The sequence below is a fragment of the Lampetra planeri genome, chromosome 77 (assembly GCF_965212315.1).
Source record: "Lampetra planeri chromosome 77, kcLamPlan1.2.h2, whole genome shotgun sequence".
Classification (NCBI taxonomy): Eukaryota; Metazoa; Chordata; class Hyperoartia; order Petromyzontiformes; family Petromyzontidae; genus Lampetra; species Lampetra planeri.
Window position 1 is genome coordinate 1,703,506 of NC_136182.1, and position 23,815 is coordinate 1,727,320.

General features: G+C 48.3%; 1 protein-coding gene across 4 annotated transcripts in view; it reads right to left on the bottom strand.

Annotated features, from left to right (window-relative positions):
* LOC144738064 (uncharacterized) overlaps positions 1-16,351 on the bottom strand; it is a 38,959-nt gene extending 22,608 nt beyond the window's left edge. For all 4 annotated transcript variants that reach the window (XM_078620973.1, XM_078620971.1, XM_078620972.1 and 1 more), the window contains exon 1: positions 15,126-16,351. In XM_078620973.1, coding sequence (XP_078477099.1) covers positions 15,126-15,213 — 88 coding nt within the window. In that variant the 5' untranslated portion in view covers positions 15,214-16,351. The remainder of the gene's footprint in view (positions 1-15,125) is intronic.
* Between the last annotated feature and the right edge of the window lie 7,464 nt (positions 16,352-23,815).

Below are 23,815 nucleotides of genomic sequence, written 5' to 3' on the forward strand. Positions count from 1 at the left end.
ACATTACTCTACACTAAACTATACACTGTACACTACACGATATGCTACACTATACACTACACAATACACTGCTCTACACTATGATACACTACACTATGGGACAGTACACTATACACTACACTGTATAATACGATATATTAATGCAACTACTCTACACTGCAATGATATACACTAATAAACACTACACTACTATACACTACACTACTATTTAATGCAGTGTATACTACAATATACACTACACTTTACATTACACTGTATAGTAGTCTATACACAACACCACTAAACACTATAGTATGCAATACACTATATACTAAACTATTATTCACGACACTATTTACTACACTACCATAAACTACACTATACACTACACTATTCACTACACTACTATACACGATACACTACACTATTCACTGCACTACTGTACACTACTCTATACACAACACTATAGACTACACTACTACATACTACACTATTAATTACATAGCAGCAGCCAGATACTCTACAGACTCATAGAAACCCACAGAGACCGACAGAGACCAGTAAAAACCCATACTCATAGAGACCTATAGAGACTAATAGAAACTCGTACTTTTATAGACCAATAGAGACCAATAAAAACCCTTACTCTGAGAGACCCATAGAGACCCACAGAGACTAATAGAGACCCATACTCAAAGAGACCCATACCAAACTAAGCTACGTTTATAAACGAATGGCGGCGTTGATTCTAAATGTGGAGTGGAAAAAGCTGCAGGAGGACCCAGAGACAAATCCACGCCGTGACCACCACGGGGAGAGAGACGCAGACTCCAACATAGACAACAGCAGCAGCAGGCATCGTCTGGGTCTGGGATCGACCCCACCACCTCCTGCGTACCAGGTGAAGTATTCAACATCAGGACCTCCTGCATACCAGGCGAGGTAGTCAACATCACGACCTCCTGCATACCAGGAGAGGTAGTCAACATCTCCTTGCGATAGTGGGCGTCAGGGTTCGATTCCTAACCCTAATGCCCAGGTGCATTAGGGAGATGTTAACTAACTTGCCTAGTGTGCAGGAAGTTGTGGGTTCGATCAGAACCCTAACGCCACTGTGGCTAGGAGATGTTAACAACCTCGTTCCTGGTACGCAGGAGGTCATGGGTTCAATCTCCGACCCTGGTGCCCACTCCATATTTGGAGTCTTGATGCCTCTTCCTCCTCTCCGTAGTTGCGTTTTTTTTTCCTTTTGGTTCCTGTTCTTTTTTCCCTTCCACATTAAGAATCAACATCACGCGTTTATAAACATAGCTTAGTTTTAGAGTGGGTCTCTATGAGTATGGGTCTCGGTGTGTCTGTATGAGTCTCTATTAATCTCTGTTGGTCTCAATGGGTCGCTATTTGTCTTTATGGGTCTCTGCGGGTCTATATGGGTCTCTATGGGGTCTCTATGTGTCTCTATGGGTCTCTATGGGTCTCTATGGGTCTCTATGGGACTCTATGGGTCTCTATGGGTCTATATGGGTCTCTATGGGACTCTATGGGTCTCTATGGGTCTCTATGGGTCTATATGGGTCTCTATGGGACTCTATGGGTCTCTATGGGTCTATATGAGTCGCTATGAGTCCGCAGAAACACGCGTTTAGAGTGTCTGGCTGCTGCTGCTCTGAGTGTCCACGTGATGATGACATCAGCCACGTGATGGAGCTGCTATCAAGTTGTGATTGGCCAGGTGGCTTTTGCAAAAAGAGCCACACAGAGTCTCAGTGGGGCCTTACAGCTGATAACATAAACACATCTTCTTGGTTCTTTCGGTAAAGTCACGTAGAAGGGAAGTAATAAAATAATAAAAATAAAACATAATAAAACAATTCTCACGACGTTTCGGCCACAACGCAAGCAGCCGTCCTCAGGTGAAAACCAGGTCTGTCGAGGCGACAGCGTCTGAATGAAACAGCACATGTGCTTGGAGCATATATATAAGCTGGGTTGGAAGGGGGGAAAAGGGACGCCTTGACAAAAGAATATGCATATCAAGAAGAATTTAGCATATTTATGGGAAATGCAGGTATGTGATTAGTACTACTTTTGACCGTGCATTATGCAGGATTAGCAGCATCAAAGGGAAGGGATATGGGAAATGCAGGTTTGTGATTAGTACTACTTATGCCCGTGCATTATGCAGGATTAGCAGCTTCAAAGGGAGGGGCGTCAGGGTTCGATTCCTAACCCTGCATAATGCACGGGCATAAGTAGTACTAATCACATACCTGCATTTCCCATATCCCTTCCCTTTGATGCTGCTAATCCTGCATAATACACGGTCATAAGTAGTATTAATCACATACCTGCATTTCCCATAAATATGCTAAATTCCTCTTGATATACATATTCTTTTGTCAAGGCGCCCTTTTCCCCCCTTCCAACCCAGCTTATATATATATGCTCCAAGCACGTGTGCTGTTTCATTCAGACGCTGTCGCCTCGACAGACCTGGTTTTCACCTGAGGACGGCTGCTTGCGTTGTGGCCGAAACGTCGTGAGAATTGTTTTATTATGTTTTATTTTTATTATTTTATTACTTCCCTTCTACGTGACTTTACCGAAAGAACCAAGAAGATGAATCCCTGCAGTCACGAAAGCTTTAAATCGAAACATAAACACAGCTTAGCTTTTGTATGGGTCTCTACGAGTATGGGTCTATGAGTATGGGTCTATGAGTATTGGTTACCGTGGGTCTGTATAAGTCTCTGTGAGTATGGGTGTCTGTGGGTTTCTGTGGGTGTCTGTGGGTCTATGTGGGTATCTGTGGGTCTATGTGGGTCTCCATGGGTCTTTGTGGTTTTCTATGGGTCTTTGTAGGTCTCTATGAGCCTATGTGTCTGTGGGTTTATATGGGTGTCAGTGGGTCTATGTGGGTGTCTGTGGGTCTATGTGGGTGTCTGTGGGTCTCTATGGTTCTTTGTGGGTCTATGTAGGTCTCTATGAGTTTGTGTCCTTGTAGGTTTATATGGGTGTCTGTCGGTCTATGTGGGTATCTTTGGGTCTATGTGGGTGTCTGTTGGTCTATATGGCTCTCAGTGGGCCTATGTAGGTCTCCATGGGTATGGGTCTCTGTGTGTCACTTTGGGTCTCTGTGGGTCACTATGGGTGTCTGTGGGTCTATGTGGGCTAATGTGGGTCTCTTTTGGTGTATCTGGATCTATTTGGGTCTCCGTTTCTCTGTGGGTCTCAGTGGGTCTATGTAGGTCTTTAGGAGCATGTGTGTCTGTGGATTTCTATGGGTGTCTGTGTGTCTATGTGGCTATCTGTGGGTCTATATGGGTATCTGTGGGTCTATGTGGGTCTCTATGGGTCTATTTGTATCTATGTGGGTGTCTGTGGGTCTACATGGTTCTCCATGGGTCTCCATGGGTCTCAATATTTTTTAGTCACTTTAGGGCACATGACGGCTGTTGTGTGTGAGTGTGTGTGGTGTGTGAGTGGGTGTGTGTGTATCTGTATGGTGTGTCAGTGGTGGTGCGTGGTGTGTGAGTGTGTGTGTGGTGGTGTGTGTGTGGTGTGTGTGTGTAGGCAGCTTCCCACACCTCACCACCACGCTCCACGCCCCCTTCATTCTTTTGTTCAGAAAAAGAGCCACTCCTTGTTGTTTGGCTGTCTCCTGCCCCAAGCGGAGAACTGTCCACCCCTCATGGTGGCAGGAGCCACAGTCGGTCCATCGGACCTCCCGAATACCACAACGATCCAGGTGGTACCGGTCCAGCTCCGGACAGAGGAGTGGGAGCCTCTCCTCCGCAGTGAGCGTTCGAACATTCCACGTGGCCACCCGCAGTGGCTTTTGGTGTTTCTGGAGGAACCCCGAGGTTTACTGATTCAGTCTCCTGGCTCCGGCCAAGGGGGTTTGGCCAGGAGACGTCACAGACGCCTGACACCCCCCCCCCCCCCCCACACACACAGGGCCTACTGCACAAGCTTAGTTAGATATTTGTCACGTGGTTCAGTGGTAGTTAATTGAAGGTGGATGGGTTACCAGCCCCTCGCACTCGTCCAGAGCCCCCATTTGGCCGCTGTGGTGGCTACAAGTTCCGTGAAGGGGTAGAGCCGATGTTGGAATTGGCCGATCTCTCCATGGAAATTGCTCACGTCCACCACAGCGTTACCGTCCGGCAGCAGCGAGGAGGCAGGGGTTGATTTTGGAGGAACACCCCAGACACACCACAGCACACAAACTACACTACACACACCACACTACACTACAAAACACACCACACACACTACGCGCCACACATCAATCTCCCCTTTCGAACTGAGGAGTGTACAACTTCAGAGGAATAACACAACCGATAAATTAATTAACTACGGAAGAGGGGGGAGGGGGGTCACTATATCAGCGGTTCCAGCCACGTATAAATGGAAAGATGTGGTGTGTGTGGCTCGAGATAAGAGTTGGGTGATTTCAGAGTTGGTTTAAGAATTTCAATAAGCATCAAACGATGTGAAGGCAATGGCCGTGACGCCACTGGCCACTCACTAAGGCACCCATTCATCCACCAGTAACCCACCCGCTCACTCACCCACTCACTCAGCCACCCACATAGTCACTGACTCAGTCACTCGCCCAGCCACCCACACGCTCACCAACTCAGTCACTCACTCACCCACTAACTCACTCACCCGCACACCCACCTACTCACTCACCAACTATATTACTCACTCAGCCATCAATTCACCCACTCACTCAATCACTCACCCATTCACTAACTCAGTCACTCAGTTACTCACCCGTACACCCACTTACTCACCCACTCACCAACTCTGTCAATAACTCAGCCACCCACTCACCAACTCACTCGCTCACCCACTCACCAACGCTGTCAGTCACTCAGCCACCCACCCACCCATTCAACCACCCACCCATTCACCCACCCACTTAGTCACTCACTCACTCATCCACTCACCCACTCGCCCATTCTGTCACTCAGTCACTCACTCACCCACTTACTCACCCATTATCCCAATCAGTCACTTCGTCACTTACTGACTCAGTCATTCACTCACCCACTCACTCACTTACTAACCCACCCAGTAAGTTACTCACCATCACACTCACACAATCACCCACTCACTCGCCCTAACTCACCCACCACCCATTCACACACTCACTCAACCACCCACCCACCGACTCACCCACCCACTCAGTCACTCACACACCCACTCAGTCACTCATTCAGCCACTAGTCACTCACTTAACCACTGACTCAACCACTCAGTCACTCACCCACTCACTTACCAACTCAATCACTTCGATACTCACCCACTCAGTCACTGAGTGAGTGAGTGGGTGAGTATTATGAGACAAAGGCGGCCGGGCAGGTGTGGTGCTGGCCACCCAGCCCCTTTGTCTTTGCTGCTACTCGCTATTATCAGCAGCCACTTGCCTCGAGATTCTGTTAGAGGCTTTGTCTGTGTGTGCATGTGTAGAGGTGTTACGGAGAGCTTAACAAACACACTGGGCATGGTTATGCCCGTACGCCGAGAGGCGCTTACATCGACGTCCGCACCGTTCAGCCTGGGGGGCTGACACGGAGCTGGGATCCCCCACGGCCCCACCCCTCAGTGGGGAGAGTTGCTATATAAGGCGGTGAGCCGGAGGGCTCGGGGGTTCAGTGTTCAGCCTTAACCAGTGAAGCAAGAAGACCTGCTAGATAGGCCCTGGGACTCCCCTGGCTCGCTGTCCTTCTCAGGACCGACCAGGGCAAGCCAGTGGCGTGGCCCCGAGAGCCCAGAACCGATGCTCTTGTAAGAACCGGTCTGGGGACTCAGGGTGCCGTAATCCCAGCTTAACCAGGGCTGGGTTAGCTAGCTTCCCCTAGCCCGGTAGTGGAGGACCTAGGAGTAGGCTAGCTGTGACATAGAGTGTTGATCTCCCAGTTAGACGGGTGAAGGGGCCGATACCCCTTCAAGTGTTGTACATCTCGGCCTGTTATGTACTTTGTGCTCAATAAATAAGTGTGCCTCCAACTACGTCGTCCAAGTCTCCTGGAACCTACTACAACTGGCGTCAGAAGTGGTCTTCTAAGGATGGATACAAGACGGACGGCTCGTACCAGGTAACTGGGGGAGGAGGAAACATCGGCCGACTCAGAGCCCGAGATTGCGGAGGGCGAATCCGAGCAACCGGGGCCGAGTCCACCCACACCGCAATGGCAGGACGGGTGGGAACCGTTGGCTGATGGACTACGGCTGGCTCACTCCCGCCCGGCGGAGCTACTCTACGCGGCAGCCGCCACGTTGGAGGAAATTACTCGCCTGGGGGCTGGAGGAGCGGCACAGGGCGACGACGGACGACACATGGCGCCGGTTCCCGCCATTTCTACGGGGATGGAAGTCGGATTTGCCGCCATCAGTACAGTGGGTGCTGAGGGCGGGGCTGGGCTACGTCAGGCAACTGACTCTCGCCAACCAGGAACCGCCACGTCATCAATGGCGGCCGGCGTGTCACCAGAAGAGCGACCGCCGATGGCACCCGCCCTTCCCGCCAAAACTGTACGGAGTGGCGGGAACGACGGGGCGCGATCTTCAACTATGGACGCCGCGTTACAGCAGCGATTACCACCTCTCAAGGAGTTCGTGGGGGAAGACGGTGACTGGGGAGGCTTCTGAAGACGCTTTCTCGCTCACCAATAAATGGTACAATGGACGGATGACGAGGCGCTACGCGCGCTACCGGCGATGCTCGACAGTGACGCCCTCGCTACCCTCACCTGGGCGCCAAGGGCAAAGCGTACCATGCTGTAAATGGCGCTTCAACTCCTGTCTGCAGTCTATGGACCACCTTCGGACTGCAGGCAGTTGTTCTACGATCGCCAGCGGGGCACCAAGGAATCGCCTCTGGCATACCGCACAGCTCTCCTGGCCCTAGCAAAGGCGGCTTTTCCTCGTATGGATGAGGAAGGGGTGGATACCATGTTGGCAGAGAAGATACTGCTGTTGGCGGATGATTTGGACATTGTCGTCTTGGCGCAAGACGACACGGAGATATGTTCCCTGCGGGCCACGCGGCACATCCACGCTAACTTGCTGTCCCAGCGTTGCAAGGCCAGCAAGGCGGCGGCCGGGCATACCGTGGCTGCAACCACCCTCCCATCAGAAGAGGTCTGCGCTGTGGATCGCCCGATGGAGTGGAGAGTCGGGGGACGACCGGCTCGAGACGGACCGAGCCGCCAGGATCAGCCCAAGCCGTCTGGGGCGCTCACGCGCTGCTACAACTGTGGCCTCCGGGGCCATGTGGCTTCGGGATGCCGGGCTCCTCGACAGCGCGGGGCGACGCCTCGGCCGGATGTCGCGCCTCTACCCAATCCTCACCAGCAAACTCCGGCGAGTCGTGGCACCCCACATGTTTGGCCTACGCACACACCTGTGACACACTCACGCACTGCAACGAACGGGGGTAAAAAATTGCCTGTCGTCACGCCGAAACGTGCCACAGTGGGGAGTGCGTTCCAACCGGGCCAGTGGTCCGAGTTGGCCCATCGCATTGTTGCCGCGTCGTCAGGGTCGTCGGTCGTCGTGGGGCATATTGATGGGGTTGAAGTGCGGGCCTTAGTTGATACGGGAGCATTGGCAACTATTGTGTCCGATTTGATTTATAACATTCTCCCCATTCAAAGCCGTCCTTTGCTCCCCGTTGATGTTCCATGCTATGCTGCTAACGGGGGCTCGCTGGGCATTATCGGACAGATCCGCGCGCAAATTTGTATTGGGGACATCACATTATCCGGCCCGATATTGGTCTCCTCCTCGCTGGCGGTTCCGTGCCTGTTGGGGACGGATTTCTTGGCCAAAATGCAGATTCGTATCTTGGTCGACCAGGGTTGCATCAAACTCCCATCGGGCCGACGTATGATGTTTTTGTCCTCCCCCGCTACTGTCCGTACGGCATTTGCGACGGTACAGGCGCTAGTTGCGAGGATGGTACGCGTACCGCCGGGAGCTCAGATGCTCGTGCCTCTTAGGCTGTGGCGACCATTTGCCCAGGGCGTTGGGGATCGGGGGGTTCTGTTGGGACCATCTAGGGCCGGGGTCAACGGACCCGATTTGATAGCGGCCCAAACCATTGTGAAAGGGGACGGGGACCCCTTCATCGCGGTCCTCAATGTGGGATCGCGAACGGCTGTGGTTCCTCAAGGGACCGTGCTTGCGCACGCGACGCTGGTACCCTGTGAGGAACCGGTCATTGGTCAGGTGAGCGCCGCTCCGCTGGCGCGACCGCATTCGGACTGTGATGAGGGGTGGCTGGATGCGCTTTGTGCGGGATCATCGGACCTATCCGACTCACAGCGTGAGAGGCTTCGAATCCTCCTGCGCGAGTTTTCTGACGTTTTTAGTCAAAACAAATACGATATTGGGTGTACTATACTGCTGCGACACCATATTGACACGGGTAACAGCGCGTCTATCCGCCAAAATCCTTTTCGGTTGAGTCCCGCCGAAAAGGATCATGTCAAATCGGCCGTAGACGACATGCTAGCTGCGGATATTATATCCCCTTCTACCAGCCCTTGGGGTGCGCCGATCGTCTTAGTTAAAAAAAACACGACAGCTCATTGCGGTTTTGTGTCGATTTTCGTCGGCTAAACAAGATTTCTGTAGCCGACGCATACCCGCTTCCTCGGATGAATGAATCGCTTGATGCCCTGGCGGGGCGCGGTTCTTCTCCACATTGGATTTATTGTCCGGGTTCTGGCAGCTCCCTCTGGATGATGAATCTAAACCGAAAACTGCTTTCCGTACGCCGCACGGCCTTTTCCAATTTAACCGCTTGCTGATGGGGCTACATTCAGCGCCGGCAACTTTTCAGCGATTAATGGAATTGGTCCTGGCTGGGTTGCAATGGGATTCATGTTTAATTTACTTAGACGATGTCATCGTCTTTAATAAAACATTCGATGAACACCTCCAGAGGTTGCGTGCCGTTTTTCTCAAAATGCGAGCTGCTAATTTGAAATTCAAGCCCCAGAAGTGTCATTTGCTCCGCGAATCGGTGCGGTATTTGGGTCACATTGTCGGACGTTCAGGTATTGCCACAGATCCCGCCAAAACGCAATGTGTCAGCTCCTGGCCGACTCCCACCTCGGTGGGGGAGGTCAGGAGTTTCATTGGATTCGCGTCATATTACCGACGGTTTGTCGCTGATTTAGTTACGATTGTGTCAAGTTTAATTGGGGTCAGGAGGAGGAGGCTGCTTTTCGCTCCCTCCGGGACGCCCTAGTGGGGGCTCCACCATTGAGTTACCCTGACTTTACAAAACCCTTCTTGCTCGATACAGACGCAAGCAACACGGGCATTGGGGGCGTGCTTTTGCAGGTTGTTGGGGGCGTAGAGCATGTGGTTGCGTACGGCAGTCGGGTGTTGTCTCCGGCGGAACAAAGGTCCTGTGTTACCCGTCGGGAACTATTGGCAATCGTTTACTTCATTCAGCAATATCGCCCATATCTGTACGGTCAACATTTCACCGTCCGCACAGATCATGCGGCGCTGCAGTACGCCTTGCAGGTTCAACAGCCATCGGGACAATTGTCTCGATGGTTGGAGATTCTCCAAGATTTCGATTTTGAAACTACTTATCATAAGGGCGTTCGCCACATGAACGCAGACGCTCTTTCGCGTTTGCCGCCCGCCTCCAAGTGCGCTTGCCTCCTGGGTTCGGGGCGTTGCAGACCTCCGAATATGATCTCTGATTCGGTCCCTGCAGCCGCCGGTGATGCGCCTTCGATTGCCGGTCCTATTGAGCAAGAAGTGAGGGATTCTTTGCTGGGGTTGTCTGTTGCGGAGTGGGGGCGCCTCCAAATGGAGGACACCTCCCTCCTCGCTTTGCGCCGTCGCATCGGGGGAGTTGGTCGGGGGGCGGACTGGTCGGGGGGCGGACAATGTCGACTCGTGGGGGTTATTTCAGGGTCTTTTGATGCATTGGGACAGGAGATCCCGCCGCCACCGGCTGGTGGTGCATTCCGCATTGAGGGGTAGAGAGGTGTGGGCTGCGCACGACCGACTCCTTCACCTGGGGACTCACAAAACCCTTGCCATGCTCCAGCTGGATTTTTCTTGGCCGGGCATGGCAAGGGACGTGGATGAGCTTTTAGGGTCGTGTACTCAGTGCGCGCAACGGAAGCCACCAGCGCGGGGGTCCAACCCACCATTGCAGTCTATCAAAGTTTCCCGGGTTAACGAGCTCGTTGCGCTTGATATTCTGGGCCCATTCCCCGCTACACCTAGGGGAAATAGATACCTATTGACCGGGGTAGAATATTTTACGCGATGGCCTATGGCCTGGCCCCTCGCCAACCAGTCAGCAGCAGCCATCGCGGAGGCCTTTGTCCAGGGCTACGTCCTCGACAAAGGTGCTCCGGAGCGGCTGCTGACCGACCAGGGTAAATATTTTTCGGGTAAACTTCTTCACGAAGTATGCGAGCTCCTGGGAACTAAAAAAATTCGTACCTCCCCATATCATCCGCAAACTGACGGGATGGTGGAGCGTCTGCATCGGACTATCACGTCCATGCTGTCCCAACAGGTCTCTGAATCCCAGACCGATTGGGACCTTCATATTCCGGGGGTTTTGGCGGCATACAGAATGGCTCCGCATGCGGCGACCGGATTTTCGCCCTTTTTCCTAATGTATAGCGGCGAGGCTAACCCACCTGTCGTGACTCAGCTGCAGATCTCCACGCCGCATGCTAAATCTAAATTGACCGACCATGTCAAATTCAACATCGCTAAATTGACAGAGGCGCGGGAGGCGGCCATCCAGAATTCAGAACTTCGCCAAAAGGCGAATGAGAGGCTCAGGCTGGGTCGGACACATGTGCTCCAGTGGAAACCGGGTGACAAGGCGTGGTTGCACTGTCCCCAAATACCACTGGCGACCTCGTCTAAGTTGGTGCGGCCGTGGCGGGGGCCCGTGGAAGTGGTGCAGGTCTTGCGGCCACAATGTGTGCGTATCCGTTGGGGGAATCGTAGGTAGTTCGTGCACCCCTCCAGGTTGAAACCATTCGTTGCGCCCCATGTTCCTACCACACACAAGCGTGGCCAAACATGTGAGGGGTCCACCGACTCCCGGAGTCCGACTCCGCTGCTTTCGCCTAACTTGCCACCAACTGTTTCACCTCCAGGTGCACCAGGATTGACGTGCTCACGACCGCCAACCCCTCCCGGGGGGGTCGGGGGTCACTCAGCAGCGAAGCCTGACTCTCTCGCACCCGGACTGTTGACACCCACCATTGGACCAACCGGGGTTGCCCCTTGTGATGGCCCCGCTGCGAGAACGCGCGCCAAAACGCGCAGACTTTTGTGAGGTCGGCCGCTTGTGCGGCCCTTGCGGGGGTCGCGGAGTGGGGGGGGGCGGGTCCTGGAAATTGTATATATGTTGGGTTTTTACGGGATGGGGTATTTATTCGGGGGGGGGGGTGCGTCTTGTTGTTCTTGTTCATTGTTGTTGTTGTTCTTGTTAAAATTACGCGAGGCACACACGGATTTGAGGGGATGCATCTTTATTGAGATTTTGTTGCAGCCGGGACGGCTGTGAGCTGTACAGGGGGGGTGATGTAGAGGCGTTACGGAGGGCTTAAGAAACACACTGGGCGTGGTTATGCCCGTACGCCGAGAGGCGCTTACATCGACGTCCGCACCGTTCAGCCTGGGGGGCTGACACGGAGCTGGGATCCCCCACGGCCCCACCCCTCAGTGGGGAGAGTTGCTATATAAGGCGGTGAGCCGGAGGGCTCGGGGGTTCAGTGTTCAGCCTTAACCAGTGAAGCAAGAAGACCTGCTAGATAGGCCCTGGGACTCCCCTGGCTCGCTGTCCTTCTCAAGACCGACCAGGGCAAGCCAGTGGCGTGGCCCCGAGAGCCCAGAGCCGATGCTCTTGTAAGAGCCGGTCTGGGGACTCAGGGTGCCGTAATCCCAGCTTAACCAGGGCTGGGTTAGCTAGCCTCCCCTAGCCCGGTAGTGGAGGACCTAGGAGTAGGCTAGCTGTGACATAGAGTGTTGATCTCCCAGTTAGACGGGTGAAGGGGCTGATACCTCTTCAAGTGTTGTACATCTCGGCCTGTTATGTACTTTGTGCTTTATAAATAAGTGTGCCTCCAACTACGTCGTCCAAGTCTCCTGGAAACTACTACACATGCTTAGGTATCCATTTATGTTCGTGTGTTTTTGTGTGTGTGTGTGAATGTTTGTGTTAGCGTAAGTATGCATATATGTATGTGTCTAGGTATATGTGCTAGTGCCTGAGTGTATGCATGTACATGTGTGTGTGTCTGTGTATATACGTGTGTCTGTGTATGTATGTATGTATCTGTATGTTTGTATGTGTGTCTGTGTGTATGTGTGTCTGTTTGTCTTTTTGTATATGTGTGTGTGTCTGTAGGTATCTGTGTCTGCATGTACTCATTTATGGTTGACTGAGTGGGTTAGTGGGTGACTGAGGGAGTAACTGAGTTGGTTATTCGGCTTGTGGTGGGTTAGTGAGTGAGTAGGTGACTGCGTGGGTGAGTGGGTGATTGGGTTAGTGGGTGAGTGAGAGAATAAGTGACCGAGTGGGTGAGAAAGTGACTGAGTGGGTGAGTTGACCAGTGAGTGGGTGACTGACTGGGTGACTAAGTGGGTGAGTGGGTTAGTGAGTCGGCGGGTGGGTTAGTTTGTTAGTCGGCGAGTGAGGGGGTGAGTGAGTTAGTGGATCGGCGGGTGACTGAGTGCGTGACTGACTGGGTTAGTGGGCTAGTGACGTGGTGTCTGAGTAGGTGAGTGGATGAGTGGTGAGTGGGTGAATGGATGGGTGGGTAAGTGACTGACTAAGGGGGTAAGTGGGTTAGTTTGTGGGTGAATGGGTTACTGGGTTAGTGGGCGAGTGAGTGAGTGATTGAGTTAGTGGGCGAGTGAGTGGGTGAGTCGGTGGGTGAATGAGTGAATGAGTGGGCGAGTGGGATGGTGAGTAAGTGAGTGGGTGGGTGAGTGATGATGATATCATCGACGCGCGCATGATAGCCAGGACGTTCTATCTGAATTCACAAAATAGCTTCAACATAGCAGCTCGCTTGTGTTGGGGGTCTTACCACCCTGGTTAAGATTAAAAGCAATAGTTAACAAAATAGAACCTGGGCCAAACAGCCAGCCTAGAAGGCATTAAAAGTGGCCAACAGCCCCACGTTAATATTTGTTTGTGTCTCTAATAAGGGTCGGACTCATACGGGGTTGACAGGTATACATAATTTCAGACGCTGTCTTTCCGACAGACCTGTTCTTCACCTGAGGACGGCTGCTTGCGTTGTGGCCGAAACGTCGTGAGAATTGTATGTTATATTTTATTTTTATCATTTTATTATTTCCCTTATACGTGACTTTACCGAAAGAACCAAGAAGATGAATCCCTGCAGTCACGAAAGCTTTAAATCGAAAAGGTATACATAAGTATACCTGTCAACCCCGTATGAGTACGACCCTACAGAATACACTACACTATATACTACATACTATACACTACACTTTATACTACACTATATATTACGCTATATACTACACTATACAATTCTATACACTACATTTTATGCTACACTACGAAACACTACAATACTATACACTGCACTATACACTACTATTTACTACACTACTAGACACTACACTACTATACACTATACTACTATACACTGCACTATAAACTACACTACTACATATTACAATATGTACTACACTGTACACTACACTATTATACACTACACTATACGCTGCACTACTACACTACACTATACACTACACTACTATACGCTGCACTACTATACACTACACTATACACTACAATACTATACACTACACTACTATACACTACACTATTCACTACACAACTATACACTACACAGTCACTCACTCACCATCTCACTCATCCACACAGTCACCCTCTCACTCGCACAAACTCACCCAGTCACCCACTCACTAAGTTACCCACTCACCAACCGATTCACCCACTCAATCACTTAATCACCATGCCACTCACCCACTCAGTCACTTACTCAACCACTCAGTCCCTCACTCACCCAATCACAAACTCACCCACCCACTCAGTCACTCACTCACCCACCCAGTCAACCAGTCTCTCGCCCTAACTCACCAACCCACCCATTCACCGACACATTCACCCACCCACCCACTAACCCACTTACTTACTCCCCCACCCACCCACTGACCCACTGACTTAGTCAGCCACCCATTAACCCACTCACTTACTCCAATGTATCGTATAGTAGTGTAGTGTATAGTAGTGTAGTGTATGGTAGTGTATAGTAGTGTAGTGTATAGTAGTGTAGTGTATAATGTAGTGTATAGTGTAGTGTGTTTCTCCCTTATGACAGGACTTTGTAGGGTGATCAATGGGCTCTGATTTGGTCTCTTAACAAGCGAGGCAGCATCTCTAAATGATCAACAGCCATAACGCAATCCCCATCAAGGCCTCTTAATACCTCCCAATATCTCCCAACCGCTCAGCACTCCCACGGGGTCCCAGCAGGCGGGGAGGAGATTCTGTGCCGCATCTGTTGGGTCGACAGCGGCCCCCCCACTCACCACCCCCTGCCGTGAGCAGTGGCAACGCACGGGACGAGCGGAACGCCTCTGCCACTTGCGACCAAGGGGCGATCGGCGTTTTTGTCAACTTCTCCTTTTGAGATTCTCGACTCGCTCTTTATTTATTTATTTCTATTTACTGAACCTCTCTCTCTCTAGTCGAATTTTGACTTAAAACTTTCATGACTGCAGGACACTCCTCAGTTCGTAAAGTCACGCAGAGAGGTTAAAAAAAATGTACGCAAAAACTACGACGTTTCGATCGCTCGTCATCAGGTGGAGAAAAAAAGAGATGACGACAACTTGCACTGTAATCGAAAAGTTGAAGTTTTTTGCGTAAAAGGTTTTGTTTTGAACCTCTATAAGTGACTTTACCGATAGACCCAAATACTTTTCTCTCTCTGTAGCCGCATGGACCCTGGAGCTCCGCGTTAGTGTCCTGCGCCATTCGTGGGCGTGGGGATCCTAGGATGGAGAATGCACGTAGTGGATTTGGAATTGTCATCGTCGTGGTTGTTGTTGTTTGTTGTTACCTTGTTCCGCCGGTGTGAGCGGTGGTAGAGCGACCAGCAGCAGCATCAGCCGGGCAGAAGCCATCGCGATCCGGGCTCGGTCCCCCATTGCCTCTCACTCTCCTCTCCCTCTACTCACTCACTGAGCACCCATCACCCCTACAGGGGACACACAGAGGGGGAGGTGGTGGAGGGCGGAGCTAGAGGGAAAGAGGGCGGGGCGAGTGATTGACAGGGCGGGGCTGGTGATGAAAGGGGGTGGAGCCAGCGGCTGAGAGGGGTGGGGCAAGGTGAGTGGTGATGCTTGTTGTTGTAATTACTGGCGAAACGTCACGGCTACTTCAATTGTAAATGTTGTGGGTTGACTCCCCAACACACAACCGTTGTGCTGAACTAGTAACGAACATGGCATGTTCGGTTTCCGTGACAAACCTCACTAATCGGCTGTGTCAGGTGGGGGCGGGTTGAATGGCACGTTTATATTTACGCAATATAACCCACAAAAACCTCTGTTATGGATTCTTGGAAATGTTGTATGTACAGATCACACACGGTGCTTAATAGGAACAAATATGCTGCTCTGTTAAACCCGAAACACACCCCTACAGTACAGTAGTTGCAATATCTGTACACACAGTGAGTGGTGCAGTTTGATTGATGTTGATTGGATGTGGCTCTGCTGTCCACTTGGTGGGTGGAGTCTTTCGCGCAGGAAAGTGTTATTCTCACTGAGCACCCACATTGATTGGATAATTGTGAGAATTCTTTCTCAATTTTCTTAACTTGAACATAATCTATACCTTTGTAGTGACGCTGACACACACATTGGTACGTTACTCAGAGCCATCACTGCGGACACAGCACTATCTTATCTTAATGAGATTTTAATAGCGCCTTTATCAAGGTGCTTTAGAGCGATTATGAAGATTGTACATAGCGTAACAATAATTTGAAATAAATAATGGGGTTATTGTCCATGGTGTAGTTTTGAGGCAGCAAAGCAAAATCGATTGCTAAAGAAGGGTTTGGGATAGGCCTGGTCGTAGTTGTGGGTGCAACAGAAATCTTGGAGGGGCTGAGAGGTGATCAGTTAAATTTGCATTGGGAAGACGAAGGGGGGGGGGCTGAGAGGGGCCTGTAGCCAGGAGGGAGAATGGCGTCCACGGCGATGGAGTCTCCAGCACCGCCCACAACGTCTGTAACGTCCATGCGGCGTCCTAGCCCGGGGCTTGGTTCTTGATGCTTCAACTTCGTCTTCTCTACAAACCGTCCCCCTCCCCCCCCCCCCCCTTGTGCTGTCCCCTTTCATATTTACCAAGCCGTCCTCCCCCCTCCTCTCCCTCTGGAAGCTTCGCTCGCACCGCTCTCTTCGACCAATCAACGTCCTCCTCCAACCAACAGTCGTCAATCGGCGCCCCCTACAGACGACCCTCGCTTCCCGCCTTCTACGTTTGAATCTCTCCTTCAATCACTTTGAATCTCCACTGATCCTGATCCATCGTCGTCCTCCTCCAACCGACAGTCGTCAAACGTCGACTCATCATGTCACTCATGATAGTAAGGTTTGTCATGTAAACAGAACATTGTGGATTTCAAAAATCACCAACAATGTGGGTTTTGTCTCCAACACACCAGTGTTCTGTACTAGTAATGAATTGGCACGTTCTGTTTCCATAACAAACCTTACTAATTGGCTGTGTCGGATGGTGGCGGGTTTTATGCTTTCTAATCCCAAAAAAACCCTGCATTATGGATGATATTGCTTCGCGAAAGCCTACTACCAGGTGTTAAACATTCATGTCACTGCTGGATGAGGGCCTCCCCATGCCGTGCGGGGGTTGTGGAGGTGTTTTGGCCATACTTCACCACTCTGGGGGGGAGCAGGGATGTGGCAGCATTAGCGCGGCGCAACAATACACGCACCTTCCTCGACTTGCGAACATGATTCGTCCCTGAGATGCTTTGGTACGTCGATTAGTTCGTAATCTTGTACGTGAGTGAGGGTGTTCGTAAGTCTGTGGATGATGCTGCGCTGCCCTCTGCTGCCGACAACGTGGCCCTGAATAGTTTTTTTTTATAATTCTCTGAATTGTAGAAATACCATAGAAGTTACGTTATCCGGCATCCATGGGGAATGGAGGGTGTCGGGTAATCAAATGTGCCAGTTATCTGAGAGTTATATTTACGGCTCACCACGGTAATTTTGAAGAAAGAACTAAGCCTACATTTTAACTATGATGCAGGAAATTACACACTATTTTAACACAGGTACGGGAGGCCTTCGACTTGCTAACAGGTTCCATTCATGAGACCCGTTCGTACGTCGAACTGCTAGTAAGTCGGAACACAACATGCAATATAAATACACGCACAGACAGGGGTATTAAATGTTTTGTAAGTTTAAAAAAAGGAACATTGTTTTCTAATAATTCAGAAGAAAAAATGTACATTTATTTGTGATGCTGTAATAAATACCGTATAGTAAATGCAACATAATATTAATTAACATGAATAAAATAAAATAAATGTTTAAAAAATTCTCGATTGTGAATCGAAATGGGGTCGCCAGGTTGGTAGTGCAGGGCGCTAACAGTTGCAATACCGCTCCCCACACATACACACACATATACACATACGTACACACATACACACATACACAGGTGTGCAACAACAACAACCGCCATTCGCCACTAAGTGGCGGTGACATCACCATGACGCTTGTGCCAGGCTATGTGCATCCTGAGGCCACGTGAAGTGTCGAACGCCCGCCAGCAGGAGGTCACGGGGCAGACCCAGGTGCCACGGGTCGACTGACTGAGATGACTGGCTGATGCACCACCTGTGCCCTCTACTGTGCCAACTTGCTGTGCTTTAGCCACCCGGTGCTCCGCTCGTTGTTGTGAGCATCGCTCCTCCGCCCTCCGTTGTTGTTGAAGGGCGACTGCCTCCAACTATCCAGTAGCGTCCCTCACGAGCCTCCTCCACAGAGGCCGATCTTGACACCGCTGGTACCAGTCATCGGCAAGTCCACTCAGCTCCACGTCCTCCTGTACCAGATCACTCCATCTCTTCTCTAGCCCGTGCCGCACCCGTTTAGCCCCCTCGATCCGGCCAAACAAAAGCTGTTTAGGCATGCGGTGGCTGGGCATGCGGGCTACATGACCCAGCCAAAGCAGCCTTGCCTGCTGGAGGAGCTCACCGATGAGACTTTGCCCACTTCTTTCAAAGATTTGTGAGCTCCTCACACAATCCGGCCTGGTTAAAGCCAGGGTGGATCGTATGAAGGCCAGCCTAAATGTTTCCAACCGGTGAAGATGTTCCTTTCGGGGGGTCCACGTTTCGCAAGCATAGAGAAGGGAGAGTATCCAGTACAGATGCAGTGAGGTGCCATCGCTTCTTTTTAAATCCTTTATATTTATTTCACTTGCTTGCGTGCTTGCGTGCTTGCTTGCTTGCTTACGACCGTGCAAATCTTTCGGTCGTTTTTTAACCCACTTCCCGTGATCCAATCGAGCTGACATTTTGCACACAGACTCGTTGTGCGTGACAATTAATTTTCGTGAAAAAATGTTTCCAAAATTTTACACTGTTTAGGGAAAATAAATTAAATATTTAATTACCAATTGCTTCATTCATAGTGGCAGATAATCATCTGACCCATAGGTGGCAGCCATCTCAAGCCAGAGGACGAGAGGACTCTAGCCGCCCCGATGCCACGCATATAAAGGATTTATAGTGAAAAACTTTGTTTTTACGGGTTAATTTTTTGCAGATGACGTTGTCCTCTATGATTATGCCTCCAATGAGTCGTTAATACTCGGTAAGGGATAAGTATCATCCTGAGTCACCTACTTTAAGTGGCTAAGAACTACGCAAAACCTCAGTGAACCATCGGGCTTCTTAACAACAACCGCCAGTGGGCCTTAGTGGCTGGTGGAGGGAGAGGTAAAATCTACTCTCTGCATCTATTTTGCTCCTTGAATAATTGTTCTAATAAATACACAATCATTGATTTAGACTTACAAGTAATGCGGATTCTTAAACCTGACCGTATGGATTATTTAAAAAGCAAGGCAATTGAACTCGAAGAACAATGCAAGGAGAATACAACTCTATTTGGGACCTTTTTTGCAAAACAGAACCCGACTTTCCTCACATTCATTGCCGTATGGTCACTATTTTGATCGTCTCATTTTTTTATTTTCCCTTGGTGTGTTTTGTATTTCGTGTTTGTCTTGTTCACCACTTTAAAATGCTGCTTTCATTAAAGCACAAAATAAGTGAATATTTTGATTCTTATACATTTATTGAATAAAACCGAGAGTTATGACCCCAATAAAACATGTAATTGTGACTTTGAAAACATTATCTTAAACTGATATGTTGTCTATCTAGTTACGCAGCCACTATATCATGCTCATGCTCCGGAACATACAAACAAGTATTAATTAATCAAAATAACTGTGACCCCTTAAGCATTATAAACATTACACAATCCAGATTAGCTTAGCAAAAAAAATGCGACTTCCAAACAATCCTTAGTTCATTGGTTGTTGGAATACCAACCATATTATTTAAATCAGATTCTTATTCCTCAAAAATATAAGATACACAGATAACAAATATCATATGGCAGATAGCAAAGCACTATGCCAACACTCCACTTCGCAAATATGACTTAAAGATGTGCAATATATTCCTGTATTGGATTCAGATAGTATAATTTTCATGTATATATGAAGTTGCATGCGATCGAAAATAACAACTCAAATTCCAGAACGACTCTCAATTGCTCACGCACCTTATTTACAATGACCAAATTGGCAATGGACGTAAGTAACTTAAAGTTTTTAATGTAAAATATGAAGCTTCGTGTAAAATAACTATGTGAAAAGTCAATCATTTGTGTTGTCTTTGGAAGCAGTTGGCAGTTGTAGAACTTGATCTTTCCTCTCGTCCACCCTTCTGAAGCATTCGTCAGCAATGATGCCACTTTAATTCGTTGCTTTTATGAATCCATCTATGTCGTTTTCTTCATCGCCTTCCATATACCTTCTAAGTGAGGTCGTCCTGTCGCCTGGATTCCAAACAATGCCCAGATGATGATGGGTTGTACTACTTATTGATCTCAGCCTATTCGTTGGTATTTATAGGAGCTCTGAATCTGTCGTTTTGTTGATCCGGCTTCCACTCAGCATTTACATTTTAAAGTTGTTTGCTTTTGTCCATTGATTTGTATGATATGTTCCACTTAATATGCAGTTTTTTTCATTGGTTAAACTATCTTCATGCTATGCGAATTGTGGTGTTAAAAATAATGTAGACTTTGCAATAACTGACAATGGATTTGAAAGAGAGGAAGATGAGTAGGCAGCGTGGACAATATTTGCTCATACGCTTATCTGGATATCACCTAAAAACATTCTAATGCGCAAGTCCTCCCCTCAAGTCATACAGCATATTCACTTCGATGCATCAAACGTAGAACTTTTATTTATTGTATGCAAAACTGTTATTATTTCTTCACATTTACCAACCGGTTAGAATAGGTTTTCCCCTTTTTTTCTGGCAACAAAACAGGTGTTAAGATGTTAAACACCAAACTGAAACCTTTTACAAGGAATCATGTCTGCATTAACCACAATACTTGTGGTCAGAATGCAAAAAAACGTACTCTGATAATATATGCATTGTATTTGAAGCTGATTGGTCCACGCCTGAGACAGCTTTCTTTTGAGCCTAATCTCAACACGGTGTTAGATCAGATGACGCCAAAAGGCGTACATCACAACCTGTGTGATTATATATTTACCAACCTGTGTGATTATATGTCCATGTATGAGTATTTTGTTATCCTAAAATCATTTGTTACTGGACGTTTGGCTTAAAAAAGCAATGGCACTTCCATAAATATACATTTGTATATATATATGAAAAACAAATTATTTGTTATAATGGCCCTTTTTAATAGCACATAAACAGAGGTCAGAGATATAGAGTGGATAAGGGTTGAAGACTACGAATGTGAGTTTTGTTTATTTAACTTGTAATGTTGTAGGTGTACAGGTGAAGTATCAACCGATTCCACCTTCATCAGTCTCTTGTGATCTACATGTATGCATTTGATATTTACGTCTTAGGCACGATGTTGATCATTGGCCAACCTCTCTTAACTTCGACTGTGCCCTAGAAAATGTGTTTAATAAGTTCCTCTGGTCTTAGACAGATATTTCTCAGCATGCTGCCAACCTTACTGTCAGTTGTCTACTTTGTATCATAACATAATTAATCGAATAAAAGTTCCAAAATGAATAGGGTAACAATACAAATCTCTCCAATATCTGTACCTCAATATGAACATTCAACGAATATTTTTTCACATCCCATCAGCATCACGACATTTTGGAAGCACATGATTTCAGCAACATTGATATTGTAGGGAGTCATATTGGCTGCCTGTTTGTGTTACTCAGTTTAACACGTAGGCCTTTGCGACCAATACATTCCATAATAGAGTTGTTTTGGGTTAGATCGCGTAGATTTGTGTTACTATTTGCAAAGAAGTTGCTAAATATTTATTATGTTGCTGATTTTCTTGACTGGTTCTATTTGATGAGTTTCCTAACAGTCTCAAGAGCGTTCTACTATTGCTGTCGAGAAAAAAAATGTCTTGGCACAGACTTTGACCTTATTTTGCATTAATTTACATTAGCAGTTCTGACAGGGCTGTTTAGTGTAGGATTTCGATTTCTCCATCAGGTCTCTTGGATTTCAAATGCCATCACTAATCACTTCGGTACATGCCCCCCTCAGTCACCCAGGCCTATTTTAACTCCCGAGCCTTGTTAATAACATATTTTGGCCCTTAATTGAAATATTACATGACATAATACGTAACTTAATGTAGCGCTAACATTAGTCATGGCGCAAACCTTATTCAAATCATTGGTTAATATTCTGCCTTTATCTGTCGGCTCTGTAGTTTGTCCAAGTCATATTTCGCATTCATGTTCTTTTCCCTGAAATTGTTTCTTAGTTTGATTGTAACCGTCATCATTATTAAGCCACCGTCACTTCCAATGTCTGCCCAGAGAAAATTCACTCTTCTTAGTTGACTGAAAATGGTTTGACATTCGTGTTTCGTCAGTCCAGTAGTGAAATGCACCACAACATGAGTGCTACGTTGATATTCTTGATGGTTTGTGGGGGTGAATGGTGTTGATCAGTACAATGTTGTTAAATTTTGTAAATTCTAAGAGCCTTGTAAACCCTGCTCATTTGTGTGTCCCATGTGGTGCCTTTCCAGTCATTGGAAGCATTTGTTCCCATTATGGATTTACAGTACCCTGAGGCTTGCTTATATTGTGTTGTATTTACTCACATGTGTTATTGGTGGGTCTGAACGTATATTTGGAGAGCAAACTAATGAATTGTGCGTTATGGTGCTATCATTATTTTAATGGAAAAATGGCATTCAGCAAGACAGAATTGCTGCTGCAAAGGGAAATAAGCAGCAAAGATGAAGTTACTGGTAAAGATGTTTCAACATTTACTTAAATGTTATATTTGGAAGATATCCATGCTGAGAACGGAATACTTGATAATATTGGAACCTTTTCAGCTTTGGAGTTGACTTCAAATGGCCATATGCTATCCCATGGAAATATATTATTATGCGCATGCTGAAGCAATTTTGGATGAACGTAAAAATCTGAAAGGAACGATCGTGAGAGGCAAAATACCAGTCTTGGGCATTGATTAGAGGGGATGGGCAGCTGATTAAAGCTCTAGAAGAGAGTACCCAGGGGAGCAGGCTCTGCCTCATGAAATAGGGGTCCGACACCAACATGAGGAGGAAAGCGCAAGGCTGGTGAGTATTTGTGGGAACTTGAAGCACACACTTACCATTAAAACATGCAATATTGATTTTAGATTTCAATTAGAAATGTTAAAGTAGAAACACAATTTAATATTAAGCACGTAGTTAGCTGATGTGTAATTTACCACTTTCATTAACATTTCTATTATTAATTTTGTATTTACATTTGAAGTGCATCACAAACAAAATGCACGTTTAAACAAAACAAGGGTATAGAGGAATAAACACATTGGAAATGATTGTAGATATTTCTTTATGGATTACTTAAAACGATGCATATATTTATTTTCCGCGAAAATATTCAAGTCTAAGGCAGATGGTCAGTTTACTATAACGTCCACAATGTCTCAAGTTAAATGTATGTACATATGCATGCATGTGTAATGTAGTAACTCGGCGGGAGACGACTTCACGGGTAGCACACTCTTTATTTCACCAACTTCGGTTCACAGGCGACTAACACCCACTGTAGTATCTCGAGTGACCAACACCCACTTGGTTACTCGGGTGACTAACACCCACTTGGTTACTCGGGTGACTAACACCCACTTAGCTACTCGGGTGATTAACACCCACTTGGTTACTCGGGTGACTAACACCCACTTAGCTACTCGGGTGACTAACACCCAGTTGGTTACTCGGGTGACTAACACCCACTTAGCTACTCTGGCGACTAACGCCCACTGAGCTACTCGGGTGACCAACACCCACTTAGCTACTCTGGCGACTAACGCCCACTGAGCTACTCGGGACACACCCTGCCGGGGTGTCCGTCTCGACTATGGGTCCCCCAGTCCCGACCCACATGGGCGTCGGACCCCGGGTCCCCCCA